The sequence below is a fragment of the Grus americana genome, chromosome 15 (genome assembly GCF_028858705.1).
Source record: "Grus americana isolate bGruAme1 chromosome 15, bGruAme1.mat, whole genome shotgun sequence".
Taxonomy (NCBI): Eukaryota; Metazoa; Chordata; class Aves; order Gruiformes; family Gruidae; genus Grus; species Grus americana.
In genome coordinates this window covers 3,224,376-3,241,751 of record NC_072866.1, presented here as the reverse complement: position 1 = coordinate 3,241,751, position 17,376 = coordinate 3,224,376, and the positions used below count along the sequence as shown (strand labels likewise).

At 39.2% G+C, this 17,376-nt stretch overlaps 1 protein-coding gene across 2 annotated transcripts in view; it reads left to right on the top strand.

Annotated features, from left to right (window-relative positions):
• GTF3C1 (general transcription factor IIIC subunit 1) overlaps positions 1-17,376 on the top strand; it is a 40,917-nt gene that overhangs the window by 3,914 nt on the left and 19,627 nt on the right. The window contains exons 7-19 of one of the 2 annotated variants that reach the window (XM_054843367.1): positions 3,944-4,102; positions 4,719-4,834; positions 5,947-6,271; positions 8,055-8,266; positions 8,993-9,129; positions 10,783-10,936; positions 11,912-12,015; positions 12,254-12,435; positions 12,787-13,062; positions 13,310-13,455; positions 13,855-13,952; positions 15,519-15,615; positions 16,356-16,533. In XM_054843367.1, the coding sequence (XP_054699342.1) occupies positions 3,944-4,102; positions 4,719-4,834; positions 5,947-6,271; positions 8,055-8,266; positions 8,993-9,129; positions 10,783-10,936; positions 11,912-12,015; positions 12,254-12,435; positions 12,787-13,062; positions 13,310-13,455; positions 13,855-13,952; positions 15,519-15,615; positions 16,356-16,533 (2,184 nt within the window). Of the gene's footprint in view, positions 1-3,943; positions 4,103-4,718; positions 4,835-5,946; positions 6,272-8,054; positions 8,267-8,989; positions 9,130-10,782; positions 10,937-11,911; positions 12,016-12,253; positions 12,436-12,786; positions 13,063-13,309; positions 13,456-13,854; positions 13,953-15,518; positions 15,616-16,355; positions 16,534-17,376 lie in introns of both variants that reach the window. The other variant, XM_054843366.1, reaches the window with a different exon arrangement.

The following is a 17,376-nucleotide window of genomic DNA, read 5'->3' as shown; positions in this document are numbered from 1 at the left end:
CATTCTTTTTGTGTAATTACATTGATGCCGTTCTATCTGTAAGCTTCAGATCTGACATTCAAAGATGCGTAAGTGAAAATCTGTCTATGCAATTATGTGGAGAAATGTGTTAATAAAGCTAGAACACCGCGGCCCGCTTGAATTAAGCATTTGTTCCAGGTTTTTAAGAAACGGATGCCAGCAAATTTGTTGTATGTCAGTGTAAGCTGTTTCAGTGGATTGTGACTCCTAGTAGGACTGCTCAATCCAATACTGAGAGCAGGGACAAAGAGCAGTCTGCTGACCTTTCAGGTTGATGTTGAATGACAAGTCAGTAAACTTGACAAAAATATCTAAAAAAGTTATATAAAACAAAAAGACCATTACGAAACAAGAAGCTAAAGAAACAGACCATCTTAGTTGTGGCTTTTGCTGAAATTATGACTTTTGCTGAAAGTCATGAGAATGCAAAGTTTCTCTGGAAAGTTTCATATCAAATTAGGAAAGTAAGCTACATTCTTTAAGCAAGCAAGGTAGCCAGCAACTAATATTAAAAAAAAAAGCCATAGTCTACTGAGGGATAGTTTAATGCATAACCACCTTTGAATTCAAAGTTAATAGGCTTGCAAGAACTGCTGACAACTTCCAAACACAGTGGAAAGATAAATAAGAGCAAAACTGCATGAAGAAAGGGAACAAAAGAAAGCAGCTGCTCTCAGAAAAAGATGCAGATAAAACATGTGCAGGGAAGAAAAACTACAAGAAGTAATAATGGAACGTATGAGGAAGGATAGTATCACCAATGGAATTAATGCAACTGCTTAAGGAAATCCAAACCAAGCCTTCAATCACAGAAAATCCTAAGAGGCAGATTTGCCAGAGTTAAAAAGAAAATAGTTCCAAAAGATGAACAGTGTGGCTTCCAAAGATGCAGTGAACTGTTTGAGGGGGGGGAAAAATCTGATATGAACTAAACATTGCAAATGATACAGTCTTTGTGAATAGAAGTGACCGTAAAGGAAGAGGTGAAAGAGCCAATAAAAACATGAGAACTTTGAGAAGACAAAAGCAAATGCCAGATACGTGGAGATGAATTAAGGCTCTTGATGAGACAACAGATTCCTTCAAATCTTTTAAGTCTGGGGAAAGGAAATCTCTGTGTAGGGAAATTGTATTATGGACAAAAAGAAACAATGGCTCAAAGTAGGTACAGCATCTAGCACGGTTCAGAGAGAAATCTCCCACGTTGTACTCAATAAATAAGGGAGTGATTGAACGAGTTTGTCATGAAATATACAGGTCCACCTCCTCTCGATAAGAATATCAGAGGGAGTGTTACGCAGGAGAACTCATTTAAGTTCAGAGTTTCAAAAACGCAGTGGAGATCCTCAAAAATACTCTAGAATGGATCAGTATACAATAAAATATATGAGAAAAACTATTATCTTTTTTTAATGAAACATAAATTTTACATAGTTAATGTATTTCTGATTCAAGCAGGTCTCAACTTACAGCAGTTTGTATGACAGGGATACCTTTAGTCACGCCGTTTAGCATTGTCATTGACAAAAACCTAGATTCTCTCTTACACTGTCTTTGAGTAGTATTACACCAGGTTATATTTTTTTATACTTCCTCACACTGAATTAATTTTCAGAGATGTTCTAATGTGCTGAAGACATTTGCAAATAAAACCCGAAAGACCACAGACAGTATCCCTAAAAGACAGAGTTTATAATCAGTAGTAAAAACCTTCCAATTAAAGTATTTACTTAGAAGACAAGAAAATGCAAGTCCATTTATAAACTTGGTGGCAACCCACAAGGCAGCAGATGTTTCATGTTCTGTCACAGATTGGTACAATGGCAGCTGCATTTACTACTTAACAGTTTGCCGTGAAAAATGCCACCTGATGAGTCTTTCACTTGAATGATAATCTGTCTTACAGATGTAAAAGCTGAAAATCCACAAAAAATGCCTTAAAAAACATTAGGTATTAAACTAGGGTGAATTAATAATAGCTGATTTTCATCAGAGTTCAAGATAGTTTAATCTCTGGAGTTATACAGGAAAGCAGACAGAAATATGTGGGACACACTGAGGATGAAGCCAGATCATCTGCTATGGGAAGAACATTTCTGGGCAGCAGGAGCTAAAATAAAATGAATTGGGTTTTGCTTGGGGTTTTTTTCTCCAAAATACTACTTCAAGTGAAAATTAATGGGCTGTAGAAATACAGAGGATGTGATAACAGTGCCTGCAGCTCTACCAAAATGTCAGCACTTAATTACTATCCTAAGCAGTATCTTAGCATACTGGCAGGGAAAGGATTCAGACTGAGGAGAAATAATGGAATCATCTGGCCTGGAGCTCAGTCACATGATTAAGTTACTGTGGATTAACTTCAGGTCAGCTAGGCTTCAGTAACTGGTCCTGTATACATAAGATAAAATTCATTAACTGAAACCTTAATGATCTCAACTAAAGCTTTCACCTGGCATTTTTCACAGCAGGGCTGTACCGGAGGAGTAGAGATGGCTGTAGATGTTCCTACCCACTGCTGTGGGATGAGTTGGCTACTTCTGCAGTAGCTGCTGAATCACCGCAGCTCGATAAGCTGGCAGTGTACAGTAACCTAGTTCTGGCTCACCACTGGTCTCTTAAATTGTTCAGCAGGAGCCGAATGCCGCTGGTGATAGCGGGTCATCCTTATATCAGGGAGTAGGATCGCTACAGCTTTCCTGGAGTTATCTGTCCCCACTCTTCTGTGAGATCACAGCAGAGTAAAGTAGGTGGAGAGTTACTACAGCACAGCCAGTGCACAGTTACAAGGTGTGGAATTGAATCACGTGTGACATTCTTGCAGCTGGTGGGCAGCAGTGTGTTCTGCCCTGGTATACAACCACCTTAGATTTTGTGTCTCCATTTTCGTTCCGTAGATAGTACACCAAACATGTTAACAAACCTAGCCTTTCCCTGGGTGCTGCACCTACCTACCAGAGTAGGTTTGGCCTTTGGACAAGAACTGTAGAAGCTCAGCTGCTCATGCTTGGTTGCACGTAAAGCTGCCATAACGTAACTGATATTGTGTGTTGTGGAATCAGCAGACAAAGGCTGAGAAGAATCTCTTCTCATAGTGATGTTGGAACCGTGCAACATAACTGTACGTTTTAGTTATGCTGTCAGAGCCTACTGCATTGGATAGGACTCTTCTATTTGATCCTTTTCTTCAGGATCCTAGTTGCGTGGTGTATGCTTTCTCCAACAGGCATGCATACAGATATAGAAGAAGGTGCTAGGACATATGATAAACTGACAGTTCTTTTAGGTCCTGGGATTTTTAAATACTGGGAACTGTCGGCAGCACCTAACAGGGCCCACCAGCTGGTGTCCACTTTGCCTTTCCTCAGCAAGTGATCAATCCTGTATTAAGGAACAGTTTTGCAACCAGGTAGCTTATTGTAGGAGTTCTGTATCTTCAAATATATGGTTCTCTCTCATTATGTGATTTGCATTTATAGAAAGTAAAAAAAATGCTTTGAGTTTGTTGAAAAAAAGGAGGGATTTTGTACCCAGTGAGTGATCTCACAGATATGTGTTCTGATGAATAGTACTGTGGATCAGCACTTACTCTTTTCACTGATTTATTTGTACTATTGAAATTGCTCTGGTTTTTTTCCTCAGTTTTTTCAATTCTGCTCATAAATCACTGTATTGGGCAGCCCTAGTGTTGACACAGACATGCCGGTTTGGAGCGGCAATTCAGCTAGTCAGTATTTTGACAGATTCTTATATAGGGAAAAACTGTTGCAAACCTTTCCTAGAAATAAGCAGTTGTCTTTGGTCTTTTGTGTTCCTCGTTGTGCTACTACTGTGTCATGCTGCTGAAAGAAATAAAATGGTTTAAACATGCACGCACCCCCTACATTTTGTTAAGAATTGTTAGTAACATTTGTGTTCACAGGGACGGATGTCATGGTCCGTTGCCTTAAATTACTAAAGGAATTCCGGAAGAAAATGGAAGATTATCATGATGATGATGAAGAAGAGATCATCACAAAAGCTGTTCAGCCTGTGGATATTGTTTGCGAAAGGGATATGCTCACCCAGGCTTATGAGCTAAGTAGGTGATGGAGTAAGACATGCTAAAGATTTTTTGTATTGCATTCTTACTCCTTGTTTGTATAAAAGAAAGGTATATATTGGAGGGGGAGGGGTTAAGTTCTGATTGCTTTTTATCTATCAGAAAGTGTCAATTTTTCATGGAAAAGATGAGCGTTATGTCCAGATTAAACTGGAATTATAGGTGCTGCCACCTGTTAGCCCCTCCCTGGAAGCTTATCAACTACTCAGTGCCACCAAAATAAGACAGCATGGTAGAAACAGGACGTTGTGGTGGGATGAGAAAAGGTGATGAGGAAAACAGTGCTCCTCCTTCTTCTCCTGCCTCTTTTCCTTTCAGAATGGAGAAATGAATACTTGACTGTTGAAAGCTGTCACTGTCAAAGCTCATTCTGCTGGGGCACTGCTTCACATCAAATTGTGTTTTATAGCAGTATTTGACTGTATATTGTATATGTCTGTGAAAATGTCTTTAGTTGTTAGTGGGGAATGTTAAATTTTATTTTCTGGCATATACAGTTTTTCAGAGCAAATATGAATGTACACACAAATGTATATGTATATAATTCGGTGAGATTACTTCCCTGAGATATTTCTGGTTTTTCTTTCTGAAACAGTTGAAAGTAGGGGAACCAAAGGTATTTCTCAGGCAGAAATTCGCTTGGCTATGAATGTGGGGAAGCTAGAAGCAAGGATGCTCTGTCGCCTTCTGGAGAGGTACAAAGTTGTCAAGGTAAGGTGAAAATAAAATAATCTGGGTACTTATTCAAACTGGAGATACAATTGTGGTACTGTGGTGGTATGTTATAACATTGTTAACCTCAATCTCAGACAAGTGTTTTATGTTGGTTTGTGACTGGATGCTTAAGTAATAAATCTTGGGGGAAAAAAATGCCTTACCTAAGTTATTCACCATAATCAGTGGTAACCCGAGCGACCTGGGGGCTGGTGCTTTATGGAGGTGAGTGTAAATGTGTCTGAACTCAAAATAGCCACTTGTCTTATAGTAAAAAATTAAGCAAATTTCTGTTTTGCGAGATCCTCTACTGAAGGATCTTGTCAGAGACCCTCTGTTTGTTTAAAATCATGAATCTACTTTGAAAATACTAGTAAATTCTGGGGAAAAAAAGTTACTTTTGTAGAAGTTATTTCCAGATATTTCATTCAATTTTTTTCATTTCAACAAGATGAACAAATTCAGCTGTTATTTCTCACATGCACCCATCCGCCCCTTTCCACAAAGGCAGGATAATTGCAATATTCCCTCAGTAGAGAATTTTTTTTTTTACTGAGATCTTTGGTAAAAAAAGTTCTGTTGAATTAAAAACAAGCAAACTATATAAACTACTGGAATATCTAAACATACTTTTTCCGAAGTCAACTGATGAAATCTTCCCTTATTGATAGGCAAAGTGTTTGTGTTTCTAGATACTTAAAGCATGTGTTGCGGTAGACAGGGCAACAGCAGTTCTGCTTAAGTCTGATTCACTTCTGGTAACACTGCAGTTACTTCACAGAAATTTTTTTCAGAAAAAATTGATTTCCAGTCTGAATATGAATAGTTTATTCTTCCTTAGACTTTCCTACATTCCACACACTGTAGGCATTTCATTCTAGTATGCAGGTAATGCAGATTTATTTATTTTTCAAGCATGGTATTTCTTTTGATTTCTATGTGTTACGGTTAGTCAACATTTTTGCTATTTAGAAAAAAAGAAGAATAACAGGGTATCTTTTGATGTGAAGGGAGAAAAGTTAGAAAATTTTCCCACTGTTGATACTGGAGAACAGACCGCAAGAATGGAGAAGTAAGGTGTTAAAATAATATTCCAACTATTTCCTTAGGGTTTTATGGAAGACGAAGGTCGGCAAAGGACAACAAAGTATGTTTCATACATTTTTGCAGAGGAGAGTGACTTAAACCGTCAGTTTGAGAGAGAGAAGGCTAGGAGTGAACAGTTAGCTACAGTTACTTTGGCTCTAGTGCCAGAAGATTCCCCGCCTGTGGAAGATGTGTCTCCTGGAGAAGATGAGGCTTTGGTCTCGGAGTCTGACAATGAAGAGGAAGGGAAGGATGGCAAGAAGAGAGGAAAAGGTCAGAAGGCCACCTCTGGTTCCCTGTTGAAATTAAGTTCTCAAGATGATACCCATCAGTCAACACCAGCTAAAGGTAGATCATGATTTTGGAATTTGGAAAGAACCTTGCATTTTTCTTATGGGTCCTTTTACTAAAGAAAAAAAACCCATGCTATTAGCTTCCATTAAAGTTTTTGATCATATATTTCTTTTTACACTTATTTCATCATTTCAATCCTTTTTCAATGTTCTCTTTCCACCAAAAGTGTTATGTTTTGGAATACTGTAGGTGTGGTAATTAATCTCTGGAGATTCTTAGGGCTGAAGTGTGCTCTGGTGTTTGTATGCACCAAAGAATGTTTCCGACTGTCACCAATCACTGGGAAGGTCTGCTTCTCCTTACCCCAATGTCATTTCTCCCCTTTTCCCCATGCAGATGAAATGGGCTCACACACCTTACTCCTTGGATATTCAGTTATTTGTTCTGGTGGCTTGACGAGCTGAAATGATTCTGCAGAGGGTCAGACAGATTCCCAGACTGTTGCAAGGAAGGAGGCAGGACCGTGTGGATAAAAACGAGCGTAGTGGGGAGACCGTGGTAGCTAGCAGTCAGGTTGGCTTAAGCTGCCGAGAGAAGCAGCATTCTTGGATAAATTTTATATCTGCCTTGGATGTTCTATGGTGAACCAACAAGGTATCTGTCAGGGACTCTGTTTTTCAGAATATCTTACAGCTCGGGCTGTGCCCATCAGAGAGCACCAGCCTGGTAGAACTTCAGCTTTTAAAGTCCTAGCAGTCTTCAGAAGGGATTTGAATGCACTTTGTAATCTTGAAATATTTTACTTTTTCCACACTAAGGAAAAAGGCAGGCTGTGCCTCTCATCAAAATGCATCATTTCATTCTACTGGATATGTAAATGTCATCTTAGGGGTGGGAAATAGCACAGGAGCTGACAGACCAGCCAGTTAACATTTTTTTTAATTGTAACATATAAAAGTTCTTCCCATTTTAGCACTGTGGTTTTTTCATTTGGAAATGTCTGATATTGAGCCTTAGAGTCTGGGCAAAATGTGTTTGTTCATGTACTGATGCAAACCTTCAGGTGGGATGAGTATACATAGAGTAACACTGACTTTTGTCCGAGACCAGATAAGATGTTAACTATCTACTTTCAGGTGGCAATAGGCTTGGGATGACTTGATCCACAGCCTTACTTCCCTGTAACAAAAATGTCTTACCTCCTGAAGCTAATTGCTTCATCATTTTCTGGAGTTATTTGGAATGTCTTAATGTGAAAGCTACCAGCCTTTTGGGGACATATATTAAAGAGGATATGGTGGGGGTTTTTTTATTTTATTTAACTAATTGAATATTCCTACAACTTCTCTGATAAACTCCAAGGGAAGAGAGGAGAACAGATCTCCATTTCTTATGTAGCTTATCTTTGGAGTAATACTAAATCCTTGTTCTCGTTCTGCTTTGAGTCAGAAAAGTGAGGTTTCTGGCAGAATTTGAGAATCTTTGTGACAGAAACTCTCCTTTCTTCAGACAGCAGTTTCTGGATAAGCTAATCTGGCCCTTCACAGTCTGTTAAGTCTGCCTGTGAAGAGGCTTCTGCATGGAGAGAATAATTTGATGACAGGGAGTTCACTTTTTTTTTTTTTTTTAAACCTTACTTTTGGAGGCTGAATGCAGTCATTCATGATCAAACCACTGCTTCCAGCAGAGGAGAAGAATATGTGAAAAATGTAGCAGAATGCTTTTAAGTACAATTACCTGGGTGAATGGGGGAAGGCCTTTTACAGAGAGAGAAGCTGAACGTTTACAGGAAACTATGAGAGCAGAACAATGACAAGGCTGTTTGCTCTTAATCCAGGCTCAAAGCCGACAGCTGTGAAGTCTCAGGGCAAGAAACTACCTTCCCCTGAAATTCTTGAAGAGCCCGATGAGGTCCCAGACAACGTTTTGGGGGAGAGTTCTACTTTGGAAACTCTAAAGCAGGAGTCCAGTCTTTCCACCTGTGCTTATTCTGCTGATGAAGATGGGGATGTGGCTGTGGTGGAGGAGGTCAGACTTGAAGACCCTAAGGTAAGATCACGGCTTAATATCTTATCGTTGGTATGGCTGTCTGAGCTAAGTTACGTGCTTTTACAAGAAGCAAGACTTCAAGCTATAGGTTTTGTATTAATTTATGGGATTGTTTTATTTTTTTAAACTTAATTTCAAAGCACATTCATCTTTTGGCTTCATTGAGGTTATAAGTGAAAATATTCCAGGAGATAGGTAGGTAGATATCCAAAATATGGTTCTGGTTAGTTCCCTGGTGCTCTGCAAATTCCCTGTGTTGACTTAATGCGTTTCATCACTTCATGTCTGTCTGTGCACACAAGTGCTGCATATCGTCTGGTCTGTCTACTCTAAACCAGGAGAAACAAGTGGGTTTTGGCATGAAAGTTGTGTATTCTCACTGCTGCAGGACTGAGCCTGGGACAAGATGTCTTTCTGAGAGACAGGATATGTTGGCTTGGACTCAGCACAAAGTTAATGCAGTTACCAGCTTTCTAGGCTAAAACTCTCAAGTCCAAATGGCTCAGAATGTGGGATGGACACAGAAAGTGCATAAATCTGCATCTAACTGCACGGAAATCTTAGTTTGTGCCTTGGTTCCCTGCCTGTGAAGGGGAGATGAAAAATAATCTCCCATCTGACTAGTTTGTTACAAATAAATACCTCAAAACTCCGAATTCCTCATCTGCTGTGTGAGGAACCAATGTTAGGTAAAATTTTTATTTTGTCCATACTGTGCACTAGAAGACCTGTGGCCAAAAGAAGGAAAAACGTTCCAAAGCTACAGCAGTGGAGAGATCTCACGAAACATACAGACTGCTGAAACGCCGAAATCTCATTGTGGAAGCCGTTCGAAACCTCCGGCTAATTGAAAGCTTGTTCACGTGAGTCTGAAACCAGCATGCTGGGGGCCTGATGCATTTCGGTAGCATAAGAACTGCTTTAGCAGCGCTGTGTGCTCACACCATTGGTGGCTTTTCTTGTCGCTGACGGCACTCTATGCTGTAATGGTGGCATGGGGAAGGGGTTGTAGTTGTACTGGATCTTAAAAATTAATCAGCTGTTTGGAAGCAGTAATAGTTCCATACAGATAATTACACAAGTGAATTTTTATATGGTATATGTCCCATAAATAGAGATCAGAGAACTTTTTTTCTTCCTTTCACAGCAAGGTACAGCACTTCCCTCCTAGAGGATTCTTTCATCTGCATAAGTTTCATTTATGTATGGTTTCAAAAATAGTTCCTGTGTTATTCTGTCACTCATTGTAGAGACTCTTACCTTCATGTCAGTCATCGTTGGTCACTAGGATTCCAGTGGGGTGCTAAAAGTTTACCTTTCTTTGCAACTTTATGTGGGATGGTTTTATGTCATGCTATGACTTGCCTTGTCTGCACTAAAGATACCTCCCTGAACATTACAATGTCTTTCAGCCTTTTAAGATTCACTTTCATAGAGAAGTGGAAATTCTGATGCTCTCCTGGAGTTCCTGCCTTCCCAATTAGCATGGCTCTGTTGTGGCAAATATGACTGCACCATCCATCTTCTGTGTTAGCGCATAAGATCCTGGCATGTGAACACACACTGGGCTGCTTGATACAGGGATTTAGTAAGAAATCATGGCCTTATTCTCTAGCTCAGCTGCAGAGTGTTGTGAAGCTAGAGCCCTGTCTTCTGGCACCAGCTTCATCACTGATTGATCTAGTCACATCCAAGTGCAGGCTTAGAAGATATTTCAAGTCTCAGCTGTCCCCTTCAGTAGCTTGCAGGTTCCTCCAGCACCGGTGAAAGTTCTGCCCCTCCCCAGTCTCTGCCAAAGAAATTTGCTGGTGTTGTCACTCCAATTATGTTAATTACAGGATGTGGTATTCTTTTGAAAATGTTGAAGTCCATGTGTACATTCACTTATTGCCTCATTCCCTTAATACCCTTCCACATCTTTTTGAGTCAATCCGTCTCCAGGATTGAAAGAGTCGGAAACAGGGCCTGGGGCATTTGTGAAGAAATGCATGAAAACAGGCATTAGGGTGTGAGTGTGCTCCTGCAGACCCCTCCAAGGGAAGAAGTGAGCTGGCTTCAAGTGATGGGATATGTGTATCTATATTGTGAATGCACGTGTAGTTTCTGGGTTCTGAACGCTGCTAAGTAAACTCTTTCTGCCTCAAGATGAACTGAGCTCACAAGTGGAAATACAAACTGCGTATGTTTAATCACCACTTTAAAAAAGCTGTAGGTTTTCCTGACCTTAGGGAGGCTGGATTCATAATTGCACTATAGCCATGTCCAGAGAAATCTGGCATTGAGAATTTGCTGTCATCAGAACAGTAGTCTTCACATAAAAAGGATAAGCTTGATTACAAAGAAAATAAAGCTGAAATGTAAAGCTAAGTTACCAGTTATCTACAGCAAAAGGGAAAAGTGAGCAGTAATTGCCAAAAGTAGGGAAATACCATTCACCTCCCATCCTCTAACAAACTACTTAAGTCCAGCAATGCTCCAAACTGCCTAAAATGCAATGTATTTTTTTAATCTTTTAGGCTTCAGAAAATGGTCATGGATCAAGAGAAGCAAGAAGGCGTCTCCACTAAATGCTGCAAAAAGTCTATCGTACGATTGGTACAGAAGCTTGCACGAGAAGGGCTCCTCAGACTCTATCGTACTACAGTCATTCAAGATGGCATTAGTAAAAAGGTGACTGCACAAACCCTGGCAGCAGAAACAGCTTTTCTCACAACCTTCTGATTTGTCAAAATGTTTTGGGCCTTTTTACTGAAATATATGGATGGCTTTTTGTAGCAGAACCCAGAGTCGAGCTGCCCAGAAGCTACATGTCCCAAACTACTGTGAGAACTGCATTGGTGCTTTCAATTATCGTGCTGCAGATAATTGTGGGACCAAGGAATAGTCCAGAGATCAAAGCCTCTGAATCTTCCTTCTGAGAGGTTCTGCCGCTTATCAGTTATGCAATTCATGAGTGTCTCCCTACACTGTCAGGCTGCAACACAATTCTATTTAATCCCATTTTGAAAACCAAGAGTATATGAGAAATCCTAAGTTAGCTTGAGTTGAAATTTATAGAATGTGATCTTTTTTTTTAAAAAAAACAAAAGTCTACTGTTGTTGAGGTTTATGGAAGTAAAATGTCTGTAGTTGTAAAGCTGAGACTTGTCATTGTAACTCTAGTGTGAAATGTTCATAAGCAGAGAGAGAATCTATTGACAATTACCTGCTGCACAGTTACTGTAGAGCATATATGAAATCTTCCTAATCTGAATTGTGTGTGTACTTTCAGCAACAGTATGTATTAGTTTGGTCTTATGAGGTATGGCTTTTCATTTATCCCTTTCAGCCTAATATTTGCAAGTTGATGGGTTTGTTCTACAAGTGTTTCAGATTTTAAAAACCCAAAAAAGGGACGATTATAGAAATGACATTAACTGTTTATTGGTGCAGAAACCACACGATCTGGCCTCTTGCTTAATGCAAACTAGCAACGGGAGTTTTGATCCAAAAGTGTTCATATTCCGTGAATTATTAAATCTTTAAAGGATTCATCCATTGTGGCTACTGTTAATTAACTGTCTGTTAACCTCTGATAATTTATGCAGCTGATTGAGCCAGTATCTCCATAAATACCTTTTGTTTGTTTTCTGCTGCTCTGAACAGGTCGAGTTTGTTGTGCATCCTTCAGTGAGTCCTAATGATCCCCTTGTAAAAAGTGCCATTGAGCAGGTGCGTTTCCGAATCTCCAATTCAAGCACAGCAAACAGGCAAGTTGCAATGATGGTTTGGATGGCTGGTGGGGAACTTGGCTTGTCTAGTACGTGCAAAAATATGCACAGGAAATAAACACAAAGTAAGCAAAAGAAAAGAAAAATCCCTTCTTTAGCAGTAGAGCAATGGAAGCACAAAGATGAAGCAAGATGCTGAATATCTCCTGAAGTCAGGAAAGAAGAAGAATTGAACTCTGCTTAATTTTTACCAAAGTGCTGTGTGGTTCTAATACAGGATTAAAGTTCCCCAGACACCAACATCCCAGGACCATGCTGAGGAAGAAAACCTGGGGCAAGATGCAGTTCCTGATTCAGGAGAAACACAAGAAAACTCATGTAAAGCGGATAACAGTCGAGCAAGAAAAACTGATGAAAAAATGGGCATAACGCAGCTAAAAAACTATCACCCTGTTACAGGTACAGTTAACTTTGGTTTTTCTGTCATCTTTGCCATTTATTATTAATAATTACTTTCAGATGTTGGGCTCTTCTAAGATACAAGTGGGGTTTTTTTCTTCTTTTATAGAAAAAAAAATTGGTTTTACATTAACACAATCTCATGATCCAGTGTTTTCTTAGCTGCTTATTTTTTTTACAATTGCAAACTGGAGTGTTTGTATTCACTACTACTTCTTTACTACTTGTAACTTATATTTACTTTCAACTGCCTGTCTTTCCTTCCAGTTTTCTTCAGTTTTGCAGAGGTAGCTATTTCTCCTGTTCTAATCCTCTTTTTATTTCTGTTTGGTACTTAATCTTCCCTCCCAGTTCCAGGACTTGGGCGTTCTCTTGGCTTTCTTCCCAAAATGCCCCGTTTAAGAATGGTCCACATGTTCCTCTGGTACTTAATTTATGGGCACCCTTTAAATGGAACACAGCAAAAAGGAGGTAGTGACGGTGAGAAAAAAGGCAGCAAACAAGGGCTGGATGTGGATGCGGCTGTACTTGAAGCACAACCAGATGGGACCTTAGAAATTATGACAAGCGTCGTGAATCCTGAAATCTCTGGGCAGGAGACTGAAGTAGAGTTGTCTAATCAAACAGGTGAGAAATAGCACATCCTGAGTTTACTGCATACTTTGCCATGATTCAACACTGGGCAAAAAGGTAAAAGTCTACTTCAAAAAAGATTGCAAATCAATGGTTTAGCTAATTTTCAGATCACTCTAGATTTTTAGATTTCCAGACTATGAACTGCCAAATGTCTTCTGCCTGAATGCTCACAGTAAAACTCTTAGGATAACTATTAGGTTTGTCCTGTCTGAATCTAAGCCAGTCTTCTTGTTCCTAGTGTACGTGGATGATGTGTCATGGATGCGCTATGTCCCTCCCCTCCCAGTTCACAGAGAGTTTGGATTTGGATGGGCTCTTGTTAGTGACATTCTTCTCTGCTTGCCTCTCTCACTCTTTGTTCAGATAGTACAAGTCAGCTACAAGGTATAGTGCTTTTTTGGCTTGCGTTTCTGACGATACCAACTGTACCTATAAGTAGTAACAAATATCCTCTTAATCTATTTTAACAAAACTAGCCATCAGAGAGTAGACACTTTAGTTCTTGATAGTTTCTTTTACAGAATAGTTAGCTGCTTTTACAGCCACACTGAAAAAAAAAGTATAGTCCTGTCATACTGCAAATTCTTACACTAGTATTTTGCAAAGAGCTTTTTATAATCTCACTGAATCTTCTGCCTTGTTGATTAAGAAGAATAATGTTTAAACGTTTTAGAAAAGCAGTAACATTTGCTTAGAAAATATTTCAGTAGACAGTTCTGGTACCAAAGCTTGATACTTTAAAGGATAGTTATATTTCACATTTTAATTCTAAAATAATTCTAGGTGGATGGTCTAGAAGATTTTTTAAATGATCCCCTGAAGAAGCACACTCTGATCAGATTTCTTCCAAGGTCAGTCCGACAGCAGCTTCTCTACAAAAGGTAAGAGGATGAGTCAAAGTAAATGGCTCTGGGGAGGAAACAACAGTGGTTGACTGTTTTCTCAGTTATTTCCTGTTTGTGTCAAAGAGAACTTTGTTACTTAAGACAAGGATCATCAATCTTCAAAGGAAAGTGTACCAAATTGTATTTTTCTCTCCCAAATAGAAGGTAATAAGAAACTAATAAACAATATTCATGCATGCTGTCAGGCAGTGTTTGAGAGCTAGGAGGTTCTGTCCTTCATAACTTATCAGCAGGATGTTACTTCTGTACAAAACACACTCCTGGCTGCTGCTAAATTCAGAATTTAATAGAGTCTAAATGTTGCTGCCCTTCATAAATCTTTCAGAAGATGCCACATTTCCAAGTTCCTGCCTCTCATACATACCATGCAATTTCTACTCATGCTCTCGGTGGCATGTCTGCCGTTATTTGCCATTTCTCATCTAGGAGATTTAAAAATTGAGATTGGACTGAAGATAGGAAGGGAAAGCAACATTAAAGGAAAGTGATTTGTATCTGTGGAATCAACAGCACCGTGTTAGTTTCCCCAGAAATGGCATGGATTTGGATGGTCGGAGGCTTACACAACATTTTGCAAACCTCAAATGGGTCATTGGTGGGGGGATATTGCTGGGCAACATCAGCTGTCAAGACTTGTGGTCAGCTCAGGTTTGCAATTCCTAACCTGTTACTTGCTAAATCTTAGTAAGAAGGAAACTGGTTTTACGGTATTTTCTGAAATCTGCAGGCTCCATCTGATAACTTTATGCAAAACAGTATGACATATAACCAAGTTGTCTCCTTGCCGCCCCTTCACTAAAAGTTCTAACTCAGCCAAATTTGCTTCAATATTTCTAGGCTTGTCAAATGATCTTGCTAAGCCCCAGAGAAAACTTCTGCCAAAATACATTTCCCATTTAACTGCGTGGATCTTAGTCAGTTAAATGTGGGCAAAGCTGAATTTTTGACTAGCTCTCTCTCAGAAACTAGATCTTGCAAAAGTTACCTGAAACTTCCAGAGTTTTGCCATATGTTTTACATACAGCATGGGAAATGTTGCGCTTTTTGCTCTGCCAGAGCTATAAGCAACTGAAAGCAGTTTCTTGGAGCAGTAATTTCAAACAACCTGAACTACAAGGATCGTTGCCCAGTTCTTTATATGTACACGTGTGAAGGCTTATCAGCCCATATTTAGCAGTTGTGTCTTCTTACTCACGTCTTCTTTTCATAACATGAAATTGTCTGCAGATCTGCTGGTGTTCTGACCTTGTTTAATTCATTTTTACATATGGTATTTCTAGCTAACTTTGTTCTTTGCTAGCTAAATTGTAGTTAGTATTTGGCTAAAATATTCTGTTTGTGATTTGTGGAAAGGAAATTTGGAGCTTTGGGATATTATATCTTTTCCATAGGCTGACAATTCAAACAAAAATACCACTTCAGAAATACTAAAACTCAGTATTTCCTGAAACTTAAGGTTGCTGCATGAAAATGGCATGTTTTCTGGTGTCATTTTTACTGTTTTCAGGAGTGCTAATTGTAATACTCCTAATGTTACTGCAGGAGGTACATCTTTTCAGTGGTAGAAAACCTTCAAAGATTGTGTTATATGGGACTGATACAGTTTGGCCCAACAGAGAAGTTTCAAGACAAAGACCAGGTAATTTTTTAAAAAACTTAGCCATTGTTCTTCATGGGTTTTGTCCAGTGAAATAAATGCAAGATTTGGGGGTTGTAATTACCTTAAATAAAATAAAATACTGATGTATGTGCAAACCTCCCGATCCAAGTGACATATTACCAGTTGTGCAGATAATTTTTGCCTCTTTCTCTGGAAAGACACTACTGAAATGTGTAATGCTGAATGTTGCACACAATAACGATCTGGGAGGTTCCAGATGGGCAGCACTATATGAAAAATGAGCGTGCCACATTCTGTTCCATCAAGGTGTCGTGCACTGGATGTCTGACACAGAATAAGGTCACTGATCAGAGTAAAATAATGACATTTGTATGCATCTTTTTAAAAATAGAGAGCACATGTAAAGGAGAAGGCAGTCCCAGTGTATACTTTATGAGGATAAGAAAGATAATTAGGCCCCAAAACAGATCTATTCAAATCCTGAGTGAGAGCTTGTAAGAAACAGTCGCTCTCTGTGGAAATTTGGAATGTTCTGTGCACAAGGGGGAAAAGAAACTGTTCTAAATCTAGAAATGAAATCTCTGGATGGCTGGCAAAGGAAGTTTGAGAATACAGTGCAAGAGGGTGGGAGTGTCTTACAGAGTACTGGCTCAAAACAGCAAAGACTGAGAAGATGCTAAGCAGTCCTAAGCTAGATTAAGTTGTGTGTCCTGTAAATTAGGCAATTTCAATGATTTTTACCTAACTGTATTTGACAGGTCTTTGTGTATATGAAGAGAAACGCTGTGATTGTTGATACCACTATCTGCGACCCCCACTATAACCTGGCTCAAAGTAGCCGCCCATTTGAGAGGCGCTTGTATGTGTTGAATACCATGCAGGATGTGGAGAACTTCTGGTTTGATTTGCAGTGTGTCTGCCTTAATACACCGTTGGGTATGGTATAATTGTACATTCTTATCACCTTTACTGATCATCCCATTCATACCACAATTCCTCCTCCTTTCCTAAAACTTGTGGCAGGCTCTGTTTTGTCACTTGCAATGTTTTGTTCTCTTGACTGGTCACCTTGTGCATCAAAAGAAACTAGAAGTTCTGACCGTATAATTCTATGAAGTTGAGACAGATCCACTTGAAATTTTCAGAGCAGTGTTAAAGGAAAAAAACATTGCTGTCCTATTAGAAGTATTAAATTTGATAATAGCCCTGTAAGATTTAAATCTAGCTATGAAAAAGCTTTTTTGAAAATAGTTACAAGTATATTTTTGCCATAGCTCTCTGCCAGTTTAAGCAGAGATCCCTTTTCCTTAGAAACATGTTGCTAAGCCTTCTAATAGGTAGCCTGAGTTAGATGAGAAATGGAAGTTAACTGTAGTGCATGAACTCCCTTTTTTGGAGTTTGTTTTTGTGTTTTGTCCTTCTACATTTTTAAATAGGACCCTACAACTACAAGAAGCATACATTTAAAAAAAAAAAAAAATTGGAGGGAAGAGATTGCTCCTGAATTATAGACATCACTATTCTGTATTTCTGTAATTTAATCAGCCAGGGAGAAGGATCTATTTCTAATTTTAGCTACTTTTGCATTGAAGGAGCTATGTGTGAAAGGCTCCTTAATGCATTTTTCAAACAGTAGTGTGTTTGTGATTGTTGCAGCTTTTGCAGGCTAGCCAGACCATGATTACTCCTGGCCCCCAAGATACAGGAATGACATTGTTCCACCATTTGCATGTTTATGGACTTAAATTTATATTGAGCCTCTAGATCATATACCTAAAA